The 24221-nt window shown below is 57.2% G+C and overlaps 1 protein-coding gene across 1 annotated transcript in view; it reads left to right on the top strand.

The window, feature by feature from the left end:
* The first annotated feature begins 170 nt into the window (after positions 1 to 170).
* CUL4A (cullin 4A) overlaps positions 171 to 24221 on the top strand; it is a 43044-nt gene continuing 18993 nt past the window's right edge. The window contains exons 1-8 of the mRNA XM_062193912.1: positions 171 to 344; positions 561 to 676; positions 10906 to 11010; positions 15028 to 15096; positions 15923 to 15996; positions 19830 to 19992; positions 20406 to 20495; positions 21238 to 21320. Of these exons, the coding sequence (XP_062049896.1) occupies positions 197 to 344; positions 561 to 676; positions 10906 to 11010; positions 15028 to 15096; positions 15923 to 15996; positions 19830 to 19992; positions 20406 to 20495; positions 21238 to 21320 (848 nt within the window). The 5' untranslated portion in view covers positions 171 to 196. The remainder of the gene's footprint in view (positions 345 to 560; positions 677 to 10905; positions 11011 to 15027; positions 15097 to 15922; positions 15997 to 19829; positions 19993 to 20405; positions 20496 to 21237; positions 21321 to 24221) is intronic.

Below are 24221 nucleotides of genomic sequence, written 5' to 3'. Positions count from 1 at the left end.
GCCGGGCCGGCGGCGGCGGCGGCGGTTGGGCTCCGGGCGGGGCGGGGCGGGGCGGGCTCGGCGCAGGCCCGGACGCGGACGCGGGCGCCGGAGCGGGCGCCGGACGCGGGCGGACAGGGCCGGAGCCGGGCGCACGGGACGCACGGGGCGCGGGGCGGCGTGCCCGGGCGGGTCGGGGCGGCGTCCGGCCGCGGCCATGGCGGACGAGGCCCCGCGCAAGGCCGGCGTCTCGGCCCTCGTGGGCCGCACCAACGGCCTCACCAAGCCCGCGGGCCTGGCTGGCGGCCCCAGCAAGCCGGGCGGCGCGGGCGGCTCCAGGAAGCTGGTCATCAAGAATTTCCGAGGTGCGGCCTGGCGCGGGGCGCGGGCCGGGGCGCGGGTTCGGGGTGCAGGTCGGGTCGGGGCGCGGGCCGGGGACGGGGGCGCGGGCCGAGGACGGGGGCGCGGGCCGGGGACGGGGGCGCGGGTTGGGCCGGGGACGGGAGCGCGGGTCGGGGGCGCGGGGCGCGGGTTGGGGCCGCGGGTCGGGCCGCCCGCGCCTGACCCTGCGCTCTCCACAGACAGGCCGCAGCTGCCCGACAACTACACGCAGGACACGTGGCGCCAGCTGCACGAGGCCGTGCGGGCCATCCAGGGCAGCACCTCCATCCGCTACAACCTGGAGGAGCTGTACCAGGTGAGCGGCCGGGGGGCCGCGCGCGTCTGGGTGCGGCTCGCCGTTGCGTGTCCGGGGTCGGGAGGAGCGGCCTGGGCTCTGCGCTGGGAACTTGGAAGCCACTTAGTGGCCCCTCGTGTAGGGAGCTGTGCGGGTTTTCCCTGCAAAGCCCTGGGCTGTGGGGTATCCACGTTGCGTTACGGCGCCGCACAGTGCCACGGAGGGCCCGCAGGCCCCCTGCGTGTCCCGCCCCCCGCCCTGACGGGGCCTCCCTTATCCAAACTCCCGGGATGCTCCAGAACCTGACACTGAGCACCGACGTGGTGACACAAGTGGAAAATTCCACACCTTGTCGCGCGTAATGGATCCCGGCGTGAATACGGAACACTGGGCGTGTGAGAGGGAGACCTGTGCTTGGAGCTGGAGCCCTCCCCGGCGTGTGTGCGTGACGGGGCCCGTGTGAACTGGCCAGCCTCTGCCATTCTCTCAACGTTTACATAGGACGTGTAACTCGGGTCTCGCTAAGTGGTTACGGGTGTGTGTGTCTCCCCTCCCGACCAGCTCCATCGTCTTTACTTACTTGCTTTCTGTCCCCGTAGTTTGCTGTTTCTAGAATCTCATCCAAATAGAATCATGCGTTTTGCATGTCTGACTTTTTTTTTTTTTTTGCTTAGAGTGGAACTTTTAAGAACTTGTTTCCTCTCATTGTATTTGAAAGGGAGAGGAGGGACAGAGGCAGAGTTCTCCCATGTGCTGGTTCATTCCCCGCTGCCCACAACTGCAGGGGCTGGGCCAGCTGAAGCCAGGGAGTCATCTGGGTCACCCACACAGGTAGCAGAGCCCAAGAACTGGAGCGTCCTCTGCTGCCCCCCGTACTGCGCACTGGCAGGAAGCTAGACTTGTAAGTGGAGCCACAGCTCAGACCCGCCATTCTGATGTGAGACTCAGGTGCCGTAGCTGGCTTCTCACCCACAGCACCACACACCCACGGTGCTTCTGAAATCCATGCACACTGTGTGATAGGAATTAGCTTGTTTACTATTTATTTGAAAGACAGAGCCACAGAGAGAGAGAGAGAAAGAGATCTTCTATCTGCTGGTTCAGGCCCCAGATGGCTGGGCCAGACAAAAGCCAGGACCCTAGAAATCCATGGGATCTCCTGTGTGCGAGGCACAGGCCGAGACACCTGGGCTGTCTGCTGTTTTCCAAGGAGCATTAGCAGGGAGCTGGGTCAGGAGTGGAGCAGCTGGGACTCCAACTGGAGCTGGGTCCCCATAATTTGTTTCTTTGTATTCCTGTCCTGCTTGGGTGTACTGTGTTTGGCTTATTCTTCACCAGTTAATGGACACTTGGGTATCAAGTTTTGGGTTACAAATAAAGTAACATACATTCTCCTTCCTCTAGAAGTAGATCCCCGGGTCCTGTGGAAAAATACTTGCTCAACTTTATAAGAAATTTCCGGGGCCGGCACTGTGGCACTGTAGCGTAGCTGGTAAAGCCACAGCCTTCAGTGCTGACATTCTGGGAGTTCCAGCTGCTCCACCTCCGATCCAGCTCTGCTAGAGGCTGCGAAAGCAGTGGAAGATGGCCCAAGCCCTTGGGCCCCTGCACCCGCCTGGGAGACCTGGAAGAAGCTCCTGGCTCTGGATTGGTGCAGCTCTGGCCGTTGTGGCATTTAGGGAGTGAACCAACAGGTGGAAGACCTCTCTCTGTGCCTCTACCAGTCTGTAACTCTTTCAAATAAATAAATAAATCTTTAAATAATTTCCTGCTTTTATTTTTTTTTTTTAAGATTTATTTTATTTATTTGAAAGAGTTACAGAGAGAGAGGTCTTCCATCCACTGGTTCACTCCCCAGATGGCCGCAATGGCCGGAGCTGCGCCAATTCGAAAACAGGAGCCAGGAGCTTCTTCTGGGTCTCCCACATGGGTGCAGGGGCCCAAGGACTAGGGCCATTTACTACTGCTTTCCCAGGCCACAGCAGAGAGCTAGATCAGAAGAGGAGCAGCCGGGACTAGAACCGGCGCCCATATGGGATGCCGGTGCTTCAGGCCAGGCCTTAACCCGCTGTGCCATAGCGCCAGCCCCTAAATTTCCTGCTTTTCAAAGCGGTGGCACCATTTGCTGAGTCCCTGTGTGCTCATTTGCTATTCTGTGAATGTTCTGACGAAGTGTCTTCAGATATTCTCATTCTCATTGAGTTTCTTTTCTGTTGTTGAATGTGTAAGCTTATTACATATTTTGGACGAATGTTAAATCAGATATTGGCTTTGCAGTAATATTCTCCCAGTCTGTGGCTTGTCTTTTGATTCTCTTAAGTATGTCCTTTGAAGAGCAGTAGATTTTTGTTTGTTTTTATTTTTTATCCCCCCCCCCCAAAGAAACCTTTTATTTAAGGAATACAGACTTCATGCATTTCAGAAGCACAACTTCAGGAAAACAGTGATTCTTCCCACATAACCACCCTCCCGTTCCTCCTCCTCCCTCTGCCATCCCCAGTCTCATTCTCCACTAAGATCCGTTTTCAATCAACTTTATACACAGAAGACCAATTCTGTTCTAAGTACAGAGTTCAATAATTTACACAGAAAAAAAAACAAACCAACCTGTTCCTCAGCCGTCGAGACAAGGTTGTTCAAAGTCATTGCATCTTGAAGTTCATTTCATTGTTTTAGAAGCTTAATGAACTTTAAGGAAGCATCCAAGAATGATCCATCTTTTAGGAGCACTTAGACGTAGTTACAATACAACTTATTGAGGACAGAGGTCCTGCATGGGAAGTTCGTACACAGTGATTTAATTAACAATTAACACTCCTGCATGACATCAGTGACCACCCGAGGTTCTTGACATGAGCTGCCTCAGCTATGGAAGCCTTTGGAATCCACAGACTCCACCAGCATTTAGACAAGGCCATAAGCAAAGTGGAAGTTCTCTCCTCCCTTCAGAGTTAAAGTCTCTCCTTTGATGACCACTTCTGTCCACTGGAGTTCACCCACCGAGATCCTCCATGTAGGACATTGTTTGCCCCGCGTCTGGAATTGCCATGCCTGAAATGCTCTTGTGGGCCTTTCAGCCACACCAGAGTGCCTAAGGGCTGATTCTGAGGTCAGAGGAGAGCAGTTGTTTTAATTTCGAACTCAAGTGAGCCAGTCTGCTCCTTTTTGGGTTGTGCTTTGTGTCCCAGCCTAAGGTCCAAAGATTTCCTCCTGTTGCCTTCTGGACACTTCTGAGTTTAGGTTTTACACCGAGAGTGAGGTTTTGTATGTGTTATGAAGTGTGAATTCACATTCCGTGTTTTGCAGCGTCTCGGTTGAAAGACTGTTCTTTCTTCTGAGTCGCCGCTTTCTCTGTGAGGATCGTTGTCCAGCGAGGAGTGCTTTACTAAGTCGTGGGTCGGAAGGTGGTGTCCCTCCAGCTGGGTCCTTTTTCACATCTGTTTTGCTGTTCTTGGTCCTTTGTATCTCTGTATGATTTTGGAATCTGTTGGCTGAGTTCTACAAGTAAGCCTCCGGGGACTTTTGTCATGTGTTTGGGGACCCTGGTTCAACGTGGGGGGAGTGGGTGTCCTAACACTGCGGGGTCCGCTGACTGTCATGGAAAGCAGCTCTGGTGTTTTTTCATTTCTCTCGGCAGCATTCTCTGGTTTCAGTTACAGGCCTTACAGGTCTTTTGTGAGATTTATCCCTTGGCAGCTCATACTTTTGATGGTGTTTTGTACATTATTCTGCACCCTGCTGTTTTGCTCATTTCACTTTCTTTTTTTAAGTTATTTATTTGAAAGGCAGAGTTACAGAGAGAGGGAGAGGGAGAGAGATCTTCATCCTCTGTTTGACTCCCCAGGTGGCTACAACGGCCAGGACTGGGCCAGGCAGGAGCTAGGAGCATCATGCATGTCTCCTGTGTGGGTGCAGGGGCCCAAGCACTTGGCCATCTTCTGCTCTTCCCAGCACATTAGCAGGAACCGTATCCACAGTGGAGCAGCCCACTTACGGGATGCTGGCATGGCAGGTGGCTGCCTAATCCTCTACGCCACGATACCAGCCTGGATAGAGAGTTCTAGCTCTTTCTTTCTTATCTGCATGGTTTTTATTACCATTCCTTTCCTTACTGCATTGTTCAGGACTTTCAGTGTAACAGCAGCAGTGTTGAGACACAGCTTGGGATACCCCGTTCCCTCTCAGAGTGCCTGGGTCAGGTCTCCGTTTCCCTTCCCATCAGCCTGCTGCCGGTGCATATCCTGCGAGGCGGCCGGCAGGGCATGGCTGCAGTATTTGAGTCCTTGCCCCCGGCGTGGGACAGCAGATGGAGTTCTGGCTGCCAGCTTCTGCCTGGTCCAGCCGCAGCTCTTGTGGGCATTTGGGGGTGTAAACTAGTGGATGAAACACTGCCTCTCTCACTTTCAAATACAACGAAAATAAATAAAAATGTTCTTGTCGTGTCCTTGCTCTCAGAGGGGAACGTCTCATTCTGTGAACAGCTGTGGGTTTTTCCTAAATGCCAAGTATTGCATTGAAGGTGCTCCCTTCTCCTGGTTGCTCTGTTTAGGCTTAAGATTTATTTATTTATTTATTTATTCATTCATTCATTCATTCATTTAGAAAGAGTTACAGAGAAGAGGGGGAGAGAGAGATCTTTCATCTGCTGGTTCTCTTCCCAGATGGCCACATCACCCCACGCTGGGCCAAGCCAAAGCCAGGAGCTTTTTCCAGATCTCCCATATGGGTGCAGGGTTCCAAACACTTGGGCCATCTGCTTTTCCCAGGCCATTAGCAGGGAGCTGGATTGGAAGTGAAGTTGGACATGAACCTGCACCCGCTGCACTGCAGTGCCAGCCCCACACTAAGGCTTGTTATTCCTGCTTCCCAGAGATCTGGCTGGCTGCTGTCAGCTCATCTTAGCGTGGTGGAGCCGTGTCGCCATCCTGGTTAGGCAGTGCGCTGTGTCCTGAAGCGGCTTCTGCTGACTGGTACAAGCGATGTTTGTCCTGAAGCCCTTATGGTTAAAGATGCTTACCCTGCACCGGCAGTGGGTGACATGACACACTCCAGGGACATGTCGGGATGCCAGCACAGGGCACGCGTGGGGCCGGTCTGCGGCTGAGGGCGTGTGGCGGGCCGCCTCCGCAGGGGCAGGCAGCTTGGCTCAGACGTCAACACCTGCAGCTGCTCCCGGCCCTTTAGAAGCACAAGGGGCAGAAGTAGCGAGGCCGGTGGAGTGAGGGGCCGGCACGGCAGCCGGTGCTACATGTGGCCACCGGGTCTCGGTGTGCAGTGCAGGATGGAAGGGGCCGTCTTTCCAGAGAGGCGCCTTCCTGCTGCTGTGTAGACGCTGCGGGACCCTATCCGTCCCGGTGTGACTGCCCCAGCCGGCGTGCTGTTGGTTTGGTTTGGTAAAAGGGAGATTCGGAGCATGGTGACGAAAGTGCCTCCACCGCCCCAGAGTCGTTTTCCTCTGGTCATACAAGGAGAGTACTTCGAAGGCTTCGGTTCTGTTTGCTTTTAAAGCCCTTTGACTTCGTGCTGAGGAAAGTGCATCTGTGTAGGTGGTTGTAACGCTGCTTGTTAACCCAACACACTTCAGGAGGGCAGAGAGAAAGGCAGGTCTTTTTGTGCAAACCAGATCTCTCAGATAGACCTCGGGTTCTCAGAAAAGCCAGGCCACTCTTGGTCCCCAGAGCGATGTTTCTGTGAAGGCATGGTGCAGCCGGGTACCTACCGACGGTGTGGATAGGATTACCAGAATTGATGGGAAAAAGTGGAAACATCCAGGGACGAGTCGACACATAGCAAGATTATTTGATACACCAGTTTGAGGAAGTAGCACACTAATCTAGTGAAGTCAATATAGAAGTTAGTCAAAAACAAGAAAACGTACAACTATCAGTTCTAGTAAAATAATTTTGTAGTTGGTGGCTTCTATCACTGAGATTATTACTCATCTGTGTTAGCCTTGGGGGGTGGCAATGGACTGTGTGAGGTGGACTGACAGAGAGCCAGCAGACGGCCACTGTCACCATCAGAGCTGTTGCCTGGGAAACCTCCCTGACGCTCCTTTCCACTGGGATTTGATGCCTGACTTCATTTCTACATTGTCACTTTTCTTACAGGCAGAAAGCAGAGGGTTGGAATACTATTAATGCCCCTTCTACAGATTCACAGTGTGAGCACCCTGCCCTCAGAGGAGGGGGTCACAGCGTGAGCACCCTGCCCTCAGAGTGGGGGTCACAGTGTGAGCACCCTGCCCTCACAGTGGGGGTCACAGCGTGAGCACCCTGCCCTCACAGTGGGGATCACAGTGTGAGCACCCTGCCCTCACAGTGGGGGTCACAGCGTGAGCACCCTGCCCTCACAGTGGGGGTCACAGCGTGAGCACCCTGCCCTCACAGTGGGGATCACAGCGTGAACACCCTGCCCTCACAGTGGGGGTCACAGCGTGAGCACCCTGCCCTCAGAGTGGGGGTCACAGTGTGAGCACCCTGCCCTCAGAGTGGGGGTCACAGTGTGAACACCCTGCCCTCACAGTGGGGGTCACAGTGTGAGCACCCTGCCCTCACAGTGGGGGTCACAGCGTGAACACCCTGCCCTCACAGTGGGGGTCACAGCGTGAGCACCCTGCCCTCAGAGTGGGGGTCACAGTGTGAACACCCTGCCCTCACAGTGGGGTCACAGCGTGAGCACCCTGCCCTCAGAGTGGGGGTCACAGCGTGAGCACCCTGCCCTCACAGTGGGGGTCACAGCGTGAGCACCCTGCCCTCACAGTGGGGGTCACAGCGTGAGCACCCTGCCCTCAGAGTGGGGTCACAGCGTGAGCACCCTGCCCTCACAGTGGGGGTCACAGCGTGAGCACCCTGCCCTCACAGTGGGGGTCACAGCGTGAGCACCCTGCCCTCACAGTGGGGGTCACAGCGTGAGCACCCTGCCCTCACAGTGGGGGTCACAGCGTGAGCACCCTGCCCTCACAGTGGGGTCACAGCGTGAGCACCCTGCCCTCACAGTGGGGGTCACAGCGTGAGCACCCTGCCCTCACAGTGGGGGTCACAGCGTGAGCACCCTGCCCTCACAGTGGGGGTCACAGCGTGAGCACCCTGCCCTCACAGTGGGGGTCACAGCGTGAGCACCCTGCCCTCACAGTGGGGGTCACAGCGTGAGCACCCTGCCCTCACAGTGGGGGTCACAGCGTGAGCACCCTGCCCTCACAGTGGGGGTCACAGCGTGAGCACCCTGCCCTCACAGTGGGGGTCACAGCGTGAGCACCCTGCCCTCACAGTGGGGGTCACAGCGTGAGCACCCTGCCCTCACAGTGGGGGTCACAGCGTGAGCACCCTGCCCTCACAGTGGGGGTCACAGCGTGAGCACTCTGTCCTCACAGTGGGGGTCACAGTGTGAACACCCTGCTCCCGGGGTAGGGGTTGCTGTGTGAACATCCTGCTCCCAGGGTAGGGGATGTGTCTGCTGGAGGAGATCCTGTCCTTTTGTTAAACTTGGCCGTGAAATGAAGAAGGTGGATTGGCCTTGGGCTCCTCGCCCTACTAGTGTGTGTGAGAGGGCAGACAGAAAGATCTTCCTGTCTGCTGGTGAGCTCCCCACGTGCCCAGACGGCTGGACAGGGCCAGGTAGAACCGGAGCTGAGAACTCGGGGACCCAAGCACTTGAGTCCTTACCAGTCTGCCAGGTTGCCCATCAGCGGGCATCTGGAATCGGGAGCAGAGCTGGCCCTGGCGTCTGGGCGCTCCACAGGGAACCAGCCTCAACCAGCAGGCCAAGTGCCTGCCCCTCTTTCTTGGTCCTGCATGTCCTGGGGTGTGTTTGTGCTTTTTCCTGAGGGCCTGGGAGCAGAAGGGCTGTTTGGCCTGCATTTTGCCCTCTGAATGTCAGTAGCTTGCAGCACCTGCCTGCTTTTCTCCACAGACTTTTTGGTCTGTGATAGCTCCCTCCCTCCCTCCCCCCCCTCCTCCCTCTCTTCCTTCTCATCCTCTCATCCTTCTCCTCCCCCCTCCCCTCCTCCTCCCCTCTCTTTTTTTATCCAATAACCCCCCAAAGTCCCCATGCTCTTCTATTTGATTTTTTATTTTTAAGATTTATGTATGTATGTATGTATTTATTTGAAAGGCAGAGTTACAGAGAGGCAGAGAGAGAGAAGTCTCTATCCTCTGGTTCACTCCCCAGATGGCTGCAGAGGCTGGAGTTGGGCTGATCTGAAGCAGGAGCCAGGAGCTTCTTCCGTGTCTCCCATGTGGGTGCAGGGGCCCAAGCACTCGGGCCATCTTTACTGCTTTCCTGGGCCATAGCAGAGAGCTGGATCAGAAGTGGAGCAGCCGGGTCTCAAACCGGCGCCCATATGGGATGCCGGCACTGCAGGAGGCGACTACCACTGCACCCCAGTGCCAGCCCCTGCGATGGGTTTCTGTCCTTTTCCCTTCTGACCTCAACGAAAGCCCTAAGGATCTGGGTGTGGCACAGACCATCCTCCACAGCCAACGCTACTGTAACTCCCGAAGGGAACGCCTGCCCTTGTCCCCAGAGAGCGTTGTGTGAAGCAGCAGTGAGCACACTGGGGTGACAGTGTGGCGCTATATATAGACGCCGGCGTGCCGATGTTCCTTTAGCCCTGTTGTGTGCTGATGCTGAAGAGCTTGGTGTGGTGGCTGTGGCAGAGCCCTGACAGCCGTGAGGTGCAGGGAGGTCGGGCAGCACCCGGGGGTAGAAGCCCCCCGTTACTGGCCCCTGCCCCCTTTCTCTGGGGTGACGCTCCAACATGTTACTGGCCACCGCCCGCTTCTCTGATTAGGTGCTTTCTGTAGCTGGAGAAGGTACTTCTAAATAGCACAACAGGATCAGATCTCAGAAACTGTTGAATTGGCAGGGTTGGGGAAGGAGAGTGGGTGCCCTCGGCAGCCCAGGCCGTGTGGGGCGCTGTGAGCAGTGACCCGCGTAAGCCCAGGCGTGGGCGGCTCACGTCGAGACGTACTCACATTCTCAACTCTGAAAGCAAAGTAATTGTCAGTGTGCCCCAAAGAGCTGGGTTCCCCATTCCACAGTGGTCGTGTGTTCCACCTGGGGAGGTGGTCGTGCGGACGTGACCCCCAAGTCAGGTAGGAAAGCCGTCAGAAAGTGGCCCTCGTCAGCGCTGCTGTGTGAAGGACACCTCCCACTGAGCTCCTCTCGACTCTGCGCAAAAGCGCGTTCTTCACGGATTGCAGGGAGCCCCACTGGTAGCGGTTAGTGTGTGGGGCTTGCTGGCTGCCCGCCAGAGCACCGTCTGGTCGTGCGGTATCATCCCGGTGCTTTGGAAGGAAAGGGGGTCAACTCCACTGGTACGAGGACTGCGAGACTCACGAGTGTGAGGAAGGCGTCGAGCGTTCCAAGGGGGGCAGTTCCTTGTTTCCGGGACCGGGCAGAAGCAGGGGAGGGTGTAAGTAGGGATTTAGTTTACCTACAGCAGTAGGTAACTGTGTTTAATTAGCTTAGGTTAATACACTTTGTAGCAGTTCCAATATTAAATGTTAAAATGATTAACACTTATAAATACTGTTACAACGAATATCTTTACAAGACTTTACCTTTTTCCTACAGAATATTGAATTTGAGTTAAATGAGATTCTTTGTCTAAAATGATTCCACTCTGTGTATCCACACTGTTCTCGTTAGCAGGAAGAACACATTTCTGTGTATAACACTTTGAAGGCATTTCTGGCCTTGTACAGCAAATCAGAAGAGAACTGAGGTACAGACATTGTTACTTCAGTACAAGTACCGTGCGGCTCCAGCCTCAGCCACACGCGGCCCTGTCCTAGGGTTCACGCCGGCTTCTCCTGCAGCTCACGGTGGCCAGTAGCCCTGCCCAGCGGAGCAGAGGGCTCGGCCCCCAGCTCTCGCTGTGGCGGGCAGCTGGTCCCTGAGGGGAAAGGCACCCTTGGCTCCACACTGTACTCTTCAGGGTCAGTTCAGGCGAACTGCCCACGTCTGAGGAGTTGGCGCCCCCGACAGAGACACCAAGGTGTGGTGACTGGCGTGCAGCCGGGTTTAGAAGCCATCGCACGGGGGACAGATGCACACACTCCCAAGTGGAGGCGGGGCTGCCTGCTGTGCTGGTGTGGCAGGTGTGGCCGTGCTCGGCCGCAGTGGGGCCTGCTGGTAGGTGACGCGCACGGCGGGGTCCAGCCTTTCGGTTGGGGCGCAGCGTTCCGCCCAGATGGAAGAGTGAGGGCTGTGGGTGCTGCATAACCACTGTATTTCTTTGTTTGCAGGCTGTCGAGAACCTCTGTTCTCACAAGGTCTCCCCGACACTGTACAAGCAGCTGCGCCAGGTCTGTGAGGACCACGTCCAAGCACAGATCCTTCAGTTCCGAGAATATCCTTTTTGGGCTTGTTGAGTTTCTGTTTACTACCTAAATCTTTTACAATCGAGCATTGATAGGATAAAGAACTAATGAGTATCCTTAACGCTAAAGCAGTGGATTTTCAAGTTCTCTTCTATTCATAGAGCAGAAAGCTTACTCCTTTGTATGACTCAGTGTAATGGACTTTGACATGGAAATTTTGCCACTTACATGGGAAACGGTGCCCGTGTGTTGGGTTAGGGGGAGCATTTGAGGAAAGCTCTTGAAGTCCCTCCAGTCTGAGCTGTGCCACCTGCCTTCTCTGTGGCGTTGAGCACACAGCCTTGGCACACCATCATGCTTCCCAGCTCACAGCTGGCTGGCGGGAGTCGGGCGGCTCTGCCGGGCTTAGCCCCATGGTTCCTCTGCTCGGGCTCACGGGCAGTTGTGGGGTCGAGGCCCTCCTCGCGCTCTCACTCAGCCCCAGCCCCGCCTCTCACGGGATGACTGTTCGCTCCTTCCGGACAGCAGCTCTGCCAGGACAGAGTCGTCCCTGGTACTCAGGGTCGAGGGCAGGGCTCGTGCAGCATGTGCATGTGGGCGGGGGAGGGCGCTGTGGAGGTTGCTGTCACACCGCCCTGTCTCGGCCTCCTGTGGGAAATCTGACAAGGAGCCACTCACTGTCGTGGGTAGGAAGTGGACAGCGCGTGTTGTACGTGTGGGATTGTGCCTGGGCTCCTGTTTGTCCATGCGGAGAGCTCCCTGGGGAGACCTGCTTGTTTGCAAGTTCACTTCCGGCTCAAGGAGTCCTCTCCCCGCTGCCTCGTGTCAGGAACGTAGCCCTTGCAGGTGCGGCAGCGTGAGCCCAGGGCAGCTGCCGGGGTGGGTGTTCTGGTGTGGAGTCACAGGCTCTGCAGTGCCTGTGTGGGCGGTGAGAGCAGTCAGCTCTGGTTCTGTTGGCCTGGCTCTGTCCGTGCGCCTCTTCGGCGTTTTCTGGCAGAGCTCTGTGGCAGAGATTGCGAGAGTGTTGGAGCGAGCGAGAGGAACCTGGTCAGAGTGCACCTGGTCTGACGAGGCACTTCTGAGGGCAAAGGGGAGACCCCACCCCTGGGGCTGAAGCTCAGGGATTCCTTGCGGCCGGGTGACCCGGCCAGTGCCCACAGGTCCGGTGTTCACATCTGGAGAGCAGCTGCCCTTGCTACAAGGCATTGTAAGAGTGAGCAGCAGGTGGTATTTCCTCTCGCCTGCTGGCTGGCCCAGTTTATGTGGAAGCTATGCTTGATTGAATGGTCCTCCTGCCAGCCAGTCGCTTCGCCCGTGATTTGACTGACATGTCCACTGGTGCGCTCTGAACAGGCACTTGCTTCCTGTCTACTGTCTCGGCACCAGGAAGTGGGAAACCGATTGCCCCGCTGAGAAGGCTCAGCCAAGGGGTGACGGTGAGGGAGCGACTGTACTCCCTTGATGTTGTGATGAAACTGTGGCTGTAAAAGTCTCCTTTTGTAAAAGGAGAGGGAGAAAACACCACCCTGTTAGGTGTGCTTGCTAGTCACCAGGACACCGTGAGGGCCAGGACAGGAGGCGTGCGGTGCGCAGCGCCGGGGTGAGGGTGTTCCTGGGATGAGAGAATCTCGGGGCGACTGCTGGGGGTTGACTTGATCCTGTGGCAGCCGAGCGTTCTTGGGATTTAGGGAAGGATCCAGGATGGCCGTGTGGTTGTCGTGATGCTCTGCAGAATGAAGAAATGAGTGCAGACCCGGTGCACCTGCAGCGGGGTTCACAGCCTCGAGAGCACAGACCAGCCGGCGTGACAGAAACATGAAGCTTGTGTTTGCGCGTTTGTCCAGTGTCCTGAGGGTGTCGCGTGCCGCAGGTGCGGCCCCAGGACTGAGGGCAGCCAGTGTGAGCAGGGGAGGCGGTGTGTGTGCCGTGGGGAGGGGAGAAGCTGCCGAGCGGCCAAGTAGGGGATGCTTTTGGCAGTGGGCGTGTTTGCTGCTGGACAGAAGCTATGCTGCAGTGTTAGCTGACGGGTGGCAGAGTCTGTGGGTCCTGTTGGCTGGGAAGACAGCGTACCTGTTTGTGTGCTTGGGCCGGGTGCAGCGGGAACACCTGGTTTGGATGGCAGTGTCCTCAGCGCAGCACCGAAGCCAGGCAGACAGAATTCACAGTTGCGAGGGAGAGGCCTGACTGTGGCCAGGAAAGATGACCACAGAAGGACTGGGTGGAGAGGGCTGGTGTGCAGTTGGAGCTCTAGATGGAGATCCCGTGTCGCAGCCGTGTGTGCGATGGCCCAGGACGGGCAGGCAGCCTTCCCAGGAGATGGCAAAGATGAACTCAGGGAGCTGTCCTGGGGGGCTGAGGGAGTTTCAGATGGCAGCCCTGTGGCAGGGTCACTTGCACGGCTGCTCCTTGATCCGGGGACCGTCCCAGGCTCAGTTCCACTGGGGCACATAGGTCCCCACCCGTGTTGCCACAGCAGCGTTGCTGCAGGTGTCACATGGCCACTTGGCCAGCAGTGCTCCAAGGTGAGCTGGTCAGGTTTCCTCCTGCCTCCAGGACACTGCCATCCTTCATGTGTTAACTGCTTTCTAAGGTTCCATGGTGTGCGGATACCAAACTCGGGAAGATAACTGGGGTCTTCACATGCAAACCCCGCCAGAGGCACGGCAAAAAAGGACTCTTGTGAAGCACGGTTAGCTTCCGCCACTGCATGGGGCAGCCACGTCCGCTCCTCACGTGATGCCGATCCAAATCGGTCGCCTGCTATTGATGATAGCCCTTTGGCAAAATTGGAGCGATTCCCTGCCTGCCCCGCCGGGCACGTGTGCACACATCCAGCCCGGCAGCTCATGCTGCAAGACCGCGTGCCACCTGACTCAGCCAGCGACAGAGGGCTTCTCCCAAAATACTGACGCACCCGTCCTTGGAATCTAACCTTGCAAATAACAGCAGATAAAACTCGTTCCCGGGGTTGTGGCTCTGGCTAGCTCCGGAGGGCTAGCGAGTCTTGGGCAGCCGCGATCAGCCACACATGAGAGCCATGGGGTGGGAGAGGGCAGGGCAGATGGCAGGGAAACTACTGAGCTCCGCGTTGGCTGCACATGTGCTGATGGCAGCAGGTTCGTAGCTTCCGTGTCAGGGCCTCGAGCAGGTGGCCACACTCTGTATTTGTGGCTTGGTTCCTTCCCACTGCCTTTATCAACCGTATTTTCAGGATGAACCAACAGAGGCCCCAGACACATAGCCAGTGTATGGCCCTGTGCTAGAGCTGGGGATCCAAGGCAAACGGCTTGGCCCCTTGCTCTGTGTTGTGTCGACCAGCAAGAGGGACAGGCAAGAGGTGTACACCTTGGCAAGTGCTAAGAGCTAGGCCCCCTTGGTCATCACGGCCAGGGGACCTGACCACCACCGCACTGGGACCTGTGCACAGGCCATCGTGTTTCCCCTTGTGATCACTTTGGTGGAATCACTTGCATGGGCTGTCCTAGGCATTGCTTGTCCTTGGGTTTCTCTGGTTGGAAGACCTCCCCAACTCAATAGGCTTGTGAGGCACACTGACTACAAGAGAGGCTTCTCCAGTCGTCTGGGCGCCGTGCCGCACGCGTGCACCTTGTGCCCTGGAAGAGGTGTGTGCAGTGCTGTCCTGGGGAGCGCCTCACCGTGTCCCCACTCGCGGCTGAGGACCTCTTGCCATGGGAACAGCAGAGTTACTGGTGGCAGATCCATATTGATTTTCAGAGCCATTTTAGGGGAAGTCCCCTCTAATGTGCAGAAGGGTTCCCCCAGAGCAGCTTGTTAACCGTTGAACTGTTGGGTGTTCGCCATGGCGAACCCACTCATGGTTGCTCTGCGCTCAGTGACCCACCTCCCAAAGCGCCCGCCTGCGGGTGCTGTCAGCCCCGAGCGCTGGCTTGCAGACTGGCTTGTCTGTTAGCTTTCTGATGCCTGAACAATGTGGAGTACTCAATGGAGCAGATAGCGGGAATTAAGGGATTAAGATTGCAGTAAACTGGCCGACATTTTTGAGGTTTTCCTTAGCAGGTGTGCACAGACTCGCTAGACAGCGTTTTATTTTTAAAGAAGATTAACACGTGCTGGCAGGATCACTGCAGACAGATGGTAAGCTTCCGGCTTGGGGCCCGAGGGGCTTCTGCAGGCCCCTGGAGCCCACGCCCTGCCTTCCTCCTGGGTCTTGTTGGGCCCTCAGGTTAGCTGCAGAGAGGAGATGGAGCCCTCTTTTAATCCTGCTGTCTGTCTTGTCACAGCATGGCCTCCCCCTCCCCTCCCCCAGCTAGGCAGGGGAGCTGAGCGCTGTGTTGGGACGGTGCTCCGGGTGCTGATGAGCGGGGGCAGTCCCCAGGGCTCCTGCGTGGGCCCTGAATTCTTCCCGTCTCAGTTCACTCTGATGGACAGCCGGAGTCTTGGCTTCTGTGGGGTACTGACTCGAGTTCATGATATGATTTCTCCTGTGACCTGGCTGTTGGTTACTGAAGGAGAAAAGGGTTTCTAAATAGGTTGTTCCGTTTGTCTCCTGAAGGAGCCCAGGAGGAGACGAGGACGGTGCCTGGGTGCGGGCTGGGGGCCTGTGGGAGTGTGTTGGGGGTTGCCAGCATGGCCGCAAACCTCTTGAAGAGGTGGAGGCAATTCTCGAGGGATTGTGGGGGGCTGCGGCAGCAGTGGGGGCCAGCTAATTACCCAGCATCCTCCTAGCTCTGCCTGCCGCAGAGCTGGCCTGAAGACCTCGAGGTAACGAGCTAATTTTTAAAAAAGACTGGCTCATCTCCCTGTTCTAGTAAGATGCCCACCGTCAGCCAAGAAGCGGCCATGTCTGCCAGACGGCCTTTGGGCTTTCAGTGGGCGCAGTGGGAACCGCAGTGGTGAAGAGACGAGGGGAGGACACGGATTGGGGCGGGCGTCCGTCGTCACCGTCTCCTCTGACTTCCAGATCATGGTCAGGAGCATCTTCCTGTTTCTGGACCGCACCTACGTCCTGCAGAACTCCATGCTCCCGTCTCTCTGGTGAGTGCCCCGGTCACCTGGGCGTCCGCTTGGCTGTGGCCTTCATTTTCTCTTGGTTGGATGTTAGCCAAAGTCACCAGTGCAAACTGGCTCCTGAGTGGTGGGGACGAAGGGTGGAGCTGGGGCAGGCAGGTGCCCAGGGATGAACAGTTCTGGCACTTGCTCCAGTCTTCATTGAGCTTCACAGCTAAGGGATCCCCGTGGAAGCAGTCAGAATTCTGTGTCAAGCCATGTTTCTTTGAATATTAATTTTTGTTTATTTGAGAGGGAGAGGGAGATTCCTCCTCTGCTGGTTTGTTCCCTGGACGTCAGCGACAGCTGGAGCTTGGAACCGTTCTGAGTCTCCCACAGGGTTGGCAGGGACTCAGGAACCTGGGCCATCACCCGATGCCTCCCAGGAGCGCATGAGCAGGAATCGTGCGTGGAGCCAGGCATCCTAGCCGGGGACACAGGTCCAGCCACGTTTAAGTGCCGCACCAGACACCCAGCCCAGCCACGCTGCTTCAGCAGAGCCCGGGTTTCAGAGCTGAGAGGGGCTGATGGCAGCTGCTGACTTCTGCTTTGAGGGTCGAGGCCGACACACTTGGGCTTCTCTCCAGAAACGTGAACCGCCCTTGGCAGTGCTCCAGTTGGAACTCAGAAAGACAGCCCCCGGCCTGGCATGGCTGGCCTAGCTTGCTTGCCCCCGTGAGGCTGGCTGACAGCAGCAGTGCGGGGGTCTGGTCTCCAGGACGCAGAGAGAGCTCTCGAGGCTCGTTTAGGTCAGCCTGTCATTCTCTCTGCTTAGCACCACCATCGTCATCATCTTGTAAGGACACTGCTCCCCTGTGCTGCTCTGGGTCTGCCAGGGGGCACTGGAGTCCCTCCTTGACAGCTTACTGAACCGTGGTTGACCAAGGTTGTGCCTCTGTCTCAACCGTGACTGCCCCAGAGGGTGTGAGTCACGCCCTGTTCCCACTGACTTCACACTCGTCCTCCCCTGGGGCACGGAGGCCTCTGCTCTCACCATGGGAAGCAGCACTCGCTTAAGCAGCCACGCCCTCCCAGAGATCCGTGCAGTGGATCAGTGTAGTCCTTGCTTGGACTCCTGCGTGTGTGTGGCCTCTGGCCCCTTCCTCACGCTCGCTTCCTCTTGCTCCTTTTACCACTCTGACCCCGCCAGCCCCACCTATCTGGCACTCACAGTCCACGTCCTCTCTGAGAAGGCGGGCACAGTACACAGGAGAGACTTGTACCCAGGGACGGGTGAGGGTGACGAGAGTGACAGGAGCAGACCACTCAGCATCAGCACTGCGGAGCTCTGCTCACGAGTTTATTCCCGGAAGCGTACAGAAGGGGTGAACGTCAGCAGCCCCATTGACAGAGTGAAGGTAACTACACCCAGGCCGACACACCCCACACTCAGAGCGCTCAACTTTGATTTCTTTATTTTCCTTTTATTTGAAAGGCAGAGAGCTTCTGTCTGCTGATTCACTTCCCAAATGCCCACACTAGCCATGAAGCCAGGGGCCCAAGTACTGCACCATTGTGTGCTGCCTTCAGGGTGCACATACACAGCAGGGTGGGTCAGAAGCAGACGAGCCAGGGCTTGAGCCAGGTGCTCGGATACAGGATGCCAGCACCCCCTGAGCTCTCGGGTTATAAATATAATTTTTAAAAGATTTATTGATTTGGAAGAGAGATCGTCTGTCTACTGTTTCATTCCCCATATGGCCACCACAGCCAGGACTGGGCCAGGCCAAAGCCAGGAGCCAGGAGCTGCATCCTGGTCTCCCATATGGGCAGCCAGGGCCCAAGCACCTGGACCATCTTCCACTTCCTCCCAAGGCATGTAATCAGGAAGCTGGATTGCAAGTAGAGCAGCAGGAACTTGAACTGGTGCTCTAACTTGGGATGCCGGAGTTATAAACGGTGGCTTTCCCTGCTGTATTACAACACCAGGCCCCGTAAATGTAATCTGTGACGTAACTTCCATATAAATCCTAACAATTTCTCATAGCATAGAATAAATTGCAGTACCTCCTGTCCACTGGGAGGCAGAGCCACGGAACGTGAGTTATCTAGGAAGGGAGCTTTGAGCACGGTGGTGAGGGAGTTCAGACGGGAAGAGCAGGCTGTGGTGAGAGGGAGCAGGTCCAGAGGCAGACGCCTCCCGCTGCGGGAGAGAGGACTGGCATGTGGGCCCGCGCTGGGTGCCGGAGGGTGACCCGGAGGACGGCGGTGTGGGCCCGCGCTGGGTGCCGGAGGGTGACCCGGGAGGACGGCGGTGTGGGCCCGTGCTGGGTGCCGGAGGGTGACCCGGGAGGACGGCGGTGTGGGCCCGCGCTGGGTGGTGGAGGGTGACCCGGGAGGACGGCGGTGTGGGCCCGCGCTGGGTGGTGGAGGGTGACCCGGAGGACTGGCACGTGGGCCCGCGCTGGGTGCCGGAGGGTGACCCGGGAGGATGGCGGTGTGGGCCCGCGCTGGGTGCCGGAGGGTGACCCGGAGGACTGGCACGTGGGCCCGCGCTGGGTGCCGGAGGGTGACCCGGGAGGACGGCGGTGTGGGCCCGCGCTGGATGCCGGAGGGTGACCCGGGAGGACGGCGGTGTGGGCCCGCGCTGGGTGCTGGAGGCTGAGCCCTTTCCGGCTCCCTGAGGGCTCTGCGTGGCTTCCAGAGCGTTGGATGCAGTGATATTTAGAGCATTTGAAGTCCCGCAGCAGGAGTCGGAAGGTGGATTCGGTGGAGAATTAACCGTTCTGAGCACTGGCTACCCATCTGGCAGGCACGTCTTTGACGTGTTGCACAGGTGTGAACTAAGACATCTGATCCCTGTTCACAGTTCAGGAAGGAAAGTTCCTTGCCTGGGACCACGATTTAGGTCCAGGCAGTGGCTCAAGCCTGTGTCTACCCATCCTGCATTACTGCTCTGTGTGCCCCGTGGATTCTCTGAAGCACTCAGAAGGCCACTGTGCGGAGTGTCCAGGGAGCAGGAGCGGTCACTGTGGCTGCTGTGTGCAGCCAGCAAGGGGACGTGGCACCCAGGATGCTGCCCGTGGGGAGCTGGGGCAGCCGCCCGACTGGACTGCAGCATCCGTGCTGTGCTCATGTCCCGGAAGAGTGTGACGGTGGGGAGGCAGTAGGCCACAGACAAGTCGCTGTGACAGGCTCCATCGGGGCAGAGGGGAGGGAGGACACCACGAGGCTCTTGAAGGGTGCTAGTGCGGAGTGGGTACCTCGTGCGCCTGCAGCCGCTCACCCGGGAAGAAGGGTTGGGGCCACGGGCCCACGGACGTCTACACTCTGATGTGGTCCGGCACACATGGTCCAGGAGAGCCTCCACGGCCCTTTGTCAGGCTTGCCCAGCCTCATCCAGGAAAACAGGCGGCCTTTTGTAAGTAAGGAAATACGACACATGCCAGTCTGGCCAAAAAGTCAACATTCTTCAGAGGCAGAGTTACAGAGAGGTGAAGAGACAGAGCGAGAGAGATCTTCCCACTGTGGTACACTTCCCAAATGGCCACACCACTGGGGCTGGGCCACGCTGGAGCCCGGAGCCTGGAGCCGCTTCTGTGTCTCCCACATGGGTGGCCGGGGCCCAAGCACTGAGCCCATCCTCCGTTACTTTCCCAGGCACATCAGCAGGGAGCTGGATCGGAAGTGGGACATCTGGATCTCGGAACCAGTGCCCACATGGGATGCTGGTGTTGCAGGCGGCAGCTTTACCCGCCAGGCCTCAGCACCAGCCCCCAGAGGGCTTCTGACACCTGGCTGCAGGGAGCAAGCACACGTGTTTGTGGGGACCTGTTCCTACAGCATCCAGAAATGAAGTCTTATTTTTCCTCTTTGTTCAGGGACATGGGATTAGAACTGTTCCGAAACCACATTATTAGTGACAAGATGGTTCAAAGTAAGACCATCGATGGGATTCTGCTCTTAATTGAACGAGAGCGAAGCGGGGAGGCCGTGGACAGGAGCCTGCTCCGGAGCCTGCTGAGCATGCTGTCCGACCTGCAGGTGAGCGCCGCGCCCGCCAGGCAGGCTCTGTCCCCAGGAGCTGGGTGCCTCCTGGCTGCCCTCACCGGAACAGGGGAGCCAGCAGAGGTTCAGGCACAGGGAACGAAACCCTAGACCCTGCTGTCGGGAACATGGGACGTGTTCAGTCCCTGCAAGGGGGATGACTCGGCTAACAGGAGCCACAGGAGAAAAGGTTGATAAGTATGCCTATAAAAATGCTAGCTTTCTCACGGGAAGTGTGGAGATAAGAAATCAGAGACCTGGAAAAGCTGTTGGTGGCACGTGTGAAAATCAGAGGGTGTATTTGTAGCATGCACAGAGCCCTGCCGGACCCGACCCCGGGCCCGCAGGTCACGGGCTGCTGGGAAAACCAGCTTTCAAGTTTGCTGACTGCAATGACTCTGGTTTCTTAGGTGTATAAGGATTCATTTGAACTGAGATTTTTGGAAGAGACGAATTGTTTGTATGCTGCAGAAGGCCAAAGATTGATGCAAGAGAGAGAGGTGAGATGAGCGCGAATCGCTGTGCTCCCCTTCCGTGGGAGGAGACCCGGGGTAGCCGCACACGTGCACACATTCTGGAAATCTCAAATCTCACCAAATCCCAGTAGTTAGCTCTCTTCTTGTTAGGGTAAGAATTTAATTTCTTTTCCTTCACTTAGAAGCTGTTCTATTGTCTTCCCCCTTAAAAATCAAAAGCCAGTAAGGGAGGGTCTGAAATTTGTAAAGGAACTCAGGTTTAAGCAAGAAGATAAGGAAACAAATCCTTAATCTGCAAAGTAAAATGTGTCAGAATCTGTCATCTGTGTGAAGCATTGAAAAAAATGAAAACCACGTCATCATAAAAATGCGCCTCGTCCCCGGTTTCCGCCTCATCCGGAAGGCGTCTGTGCACTCTGACCTGACCTGCCTCACTCGGCCTGGCTGCACAGGGCGGACAGAGCCTCGGGGGCATGTGAGGCATGCGGGGGGGGGGGGGGGGGTGCTCAGCCTGCCGCCCTGCTCTCGGCACCCAGCTGTGCATGGGCCCGCGTGGTGAGCAGGCATGCACCAGGCGTGTGGCCTGGGCCCTGACTCCAGAGCTGGGCCTTCGGGAAGCTGCTTCATGTGCTGCTCACAGCCCCCCCTTAGCTGGGGCTGACTGTATACTCTGCTTTTAATTTTATAAGGGAAACAAAATTTCCATTTCTTGGGTAACACCAAGAACCTTTTTGTTACTGATGTGCTTAAATGTTTTCTTTGGAAGGTTCCAGAATATCTTAACCATGTAAGTAAACGTCTGGAAGAGGAAGGAGATCGTGTGATCACGTACTTAGACCACAGCACCCAGTGAGTACTGCAGCTCCTCTGCCGCCTCGCTGAGATAAGAACACCTTTGTCCCTTCGCTCGGTGCCGTCCCCGGGCGCCTTTGTTCTTGCTGGGAGCGTTTGTCATGACTCAGCACTTGGCCGAGGGGCTCCGCACCTGCAGGATTGTGTGTGTGTGCGTGGAGTCGCACTGGCCAGTAGGCGTTTTTTAAAAGAGCTTAGGGTTTTCCTAGGGGGTGGGATAGTGAGATTGAGAGGCAGACAGGGAGAGAACAAGGTGGAACGGGAGCTCCCGTCCTCTGGTCCACTCCCCAGCGCCCACTTGGCTGGTGCCCTGAAGCCAAGAGCTCAATCCAGGCGAAGAAAGGGAGAGACATTTTGTGAGTGTGCCTCACGCGAGGAGAGGTGAGACGCACACGCAGGAGACAGAGAAGAGGGAGTCTGAGGAACCGGAAATGGTACAAGGCGGGAGGGAAGACGCCCTTGGCGTTCACATGTGCTGAGCAGAGTGGGGCTGAGCCAGGACGGGGCCCCCACGACTGTGTCCTGCTCCCCTCTGGTGCATTTAACTTCAAGAGGAAGCAGCCAGGAGAGAGAGAGCAGAGGGGACAGCAGATCCAGGCTCATGGCGGCAGAGGGAGCCACACACTGGGCTCCGCTGGAGCTGTGGCCCTGGGCAGGTCACACGCCTCTGCTGTGCAGAGTGGAGGGCTGCCATGAGAGCCAAGTGGGGAGGAGCGCTGACGCCTCCCTCAGAGCTCGGGAGTGGGTCCCCCACTGTGGCCTGTGGCGCCAGCATCCCACATTGGCGCTGGCTCCAGTCCTGACTGCTCCACTTCTTTTTTTTTTTTTTTTTTTTTAAGATTTATTTATTTATTTATATGAAAATTAGAGTTTCAGAGAGAGAAGAGGCGGGGGTGGGGGGGTCTTCCATCCGCTAGTTCACGCCCCAATTGGCTGCAGTGGCCGGCCAGGAGTCAGGAGCTTCCTCCGGGTCTCCCACACGGGCACAGGGGCCCAAGTACTTGGGCCATCTTTTTTTTTTTTTTTTGACAGAGTTATAGACAGAGAGAAAGGTCTTCCTGCCGGTGGTTCACCCCCCAAATGGCCACCACGGCCAGAGCTGCACTGATCCAAAGCCAGGAGCCAGGTGCTTCTTCCTGGTCTCCCATGCGGGTGCAGGAGGTCAAGCACTTAGGCCATCCTCCACTGCCTCCCGGGCCACAGCAGAGAGCTGGACTGGAAGAGGAGCAACTGGGACTAGAACCGGCACCCATATGGGATGTTGGCGCCGCAGGCGGAGGATTAGCCAAGTGAGCCACGGCGCTGGCCCCTTGGGCCATCTTCTACTGCCTTCCCAGGCCATAGCAGAGAGCTGGATCCGAAGTGGAGCAGCCAGGACTCAAACCGGCGCCCATATGGGACACCGGCACTGCAGGCAGCAGCCCTATCTGCTATGCCACAGCGTTAGCCCCATCCTCCCCCCTTTTTTTTAGGATTTATTTATTTATTTAGAAGCAGAGAGAGAGAGGTCTTCCATCCTCTGGTTCACTCCCCAAATGGCTGCTGGGCTGATCCGAATCAGGAGCCAGGAGCTTCTTCCCAGTCTCCCACGCAGGTGCAGGGGCCCAAGGACTCGGGCCATCTTCCACTGCTTTCCCAAGCCATAGCAGGGAGCTGGATCGGAAGTGATCAGCTAGAACTCAAACTGGCACCCATATGGGATGCCGGCACCACAGGTGACAGCATTACCCACCATGCCACAGTGCCGGTCCCTGGCTGCTCCACTTCTGATCCAGCTCCCTGCTAATGGCCTGGAAAAGCAGTAGAAGATGGTCAAAATGCTTGGGCCCCTGCACCCATGTGGGAGATCTGGAAGAAGCTCCTGGCTTTGGCCTGGCCACAGCCCTGGTGATGGCAGCCATTTAGGGAGTGAACCAGTGGATGGAAATCTCTCCCTCTGTCACTTCCCTCTGTGACTGTCTTTCAAATAAATAAATCATCAAAAAAAAAAAAATCTCTGAAAGGAACCTTGGGAAGACAGCGAAAATCAGTGCTGCTTGGAGTAAAGCAGGTGCCCTGTTCTGAAAACAGCGAACAGCAGCGAACAGCAGCACTGGGCTGTGGGTGGGGAGAGAAGCCCAGGAAGGGCAGCGTCGGGGCCTGTGAACCCGGCAGCCACGGTTGCTGCGTGTCCAGACTGTGACGGGAACTTCTGTGGTCCCGAGGCCCTGCCAGGTGACGCCTGGAGGGAGCACGAGCATGGGCAGGGGCGTCCCACGAGGGTGGAAATCTCGTGTCGGGCTGGGTCTCGGGCTCCACCAAAGCTGCTTGGAACCTGAGGAGTGTGAGTCGTGCGCCTGTGTCCGGGAGGTGAGGGGCGGCGGCACTGGAAGCCTTGGGAAGGCTGAGAGCCTGGGCAGCATGGGGGCGTGGGGGAGAGGGGGACAGGGAGAGAGGCGTGCGTCACCGGAGCCCTCGAGCTGGGCAGTGCTGTGGGGGTTGTAGTCGTCCCTGACGGCCCCTGGACGAGCCGCTCAGCAGGCTCTGGAGGGCTCTGGACTCCACGCTGGGATTTACGTCGCGTGATGCAGGACTGACGTGAATTGGAAACCCGACACAGAGCCTGGCTGCAGGCTGCCGGCCAGTAGCAGGCTGGACTACCTTGTCCCAGGTGTGCTGGCCTGGCTGCCGAGTCTTTGGCCCCGGTCCCACCTGTGTGACCTGCTCGCGAGTTCCTTAAGTTGCCTTGAGCAAGGGCTCCGAGTCCGTCCACCATGCCTGTGTGAGGACAGCGCTTGCTCTCACGCCTTTGGGTTCTGATTGGCTGTGACCCTATCTTTGGTGCACGTTCAGCTCGGGACCGCTGCAGCTAGCCCAGGTCTCTCCCTTAAACCGTATTTCTAACGCTCTGCTTCTCCT

This window comes from Lepus europaeus, chromosome 6 (assembly GCF_033115175.1).
Source record: "Lepus europaeus isolate LE1 chromosome 6, mLepTim1.pri, whole genome shotgun sequence".
Taxonomy (NCBI): Eukaryota; Metazoa; Chordata; class Mammalia; order Lagomorpha; family Leporidae; genus Lepus; species Lepus europaeus.
Note: the sequence above shows the minus strand (reverse complement) of the source record. Positions and strands in the feature narration are given on the sequence as shown.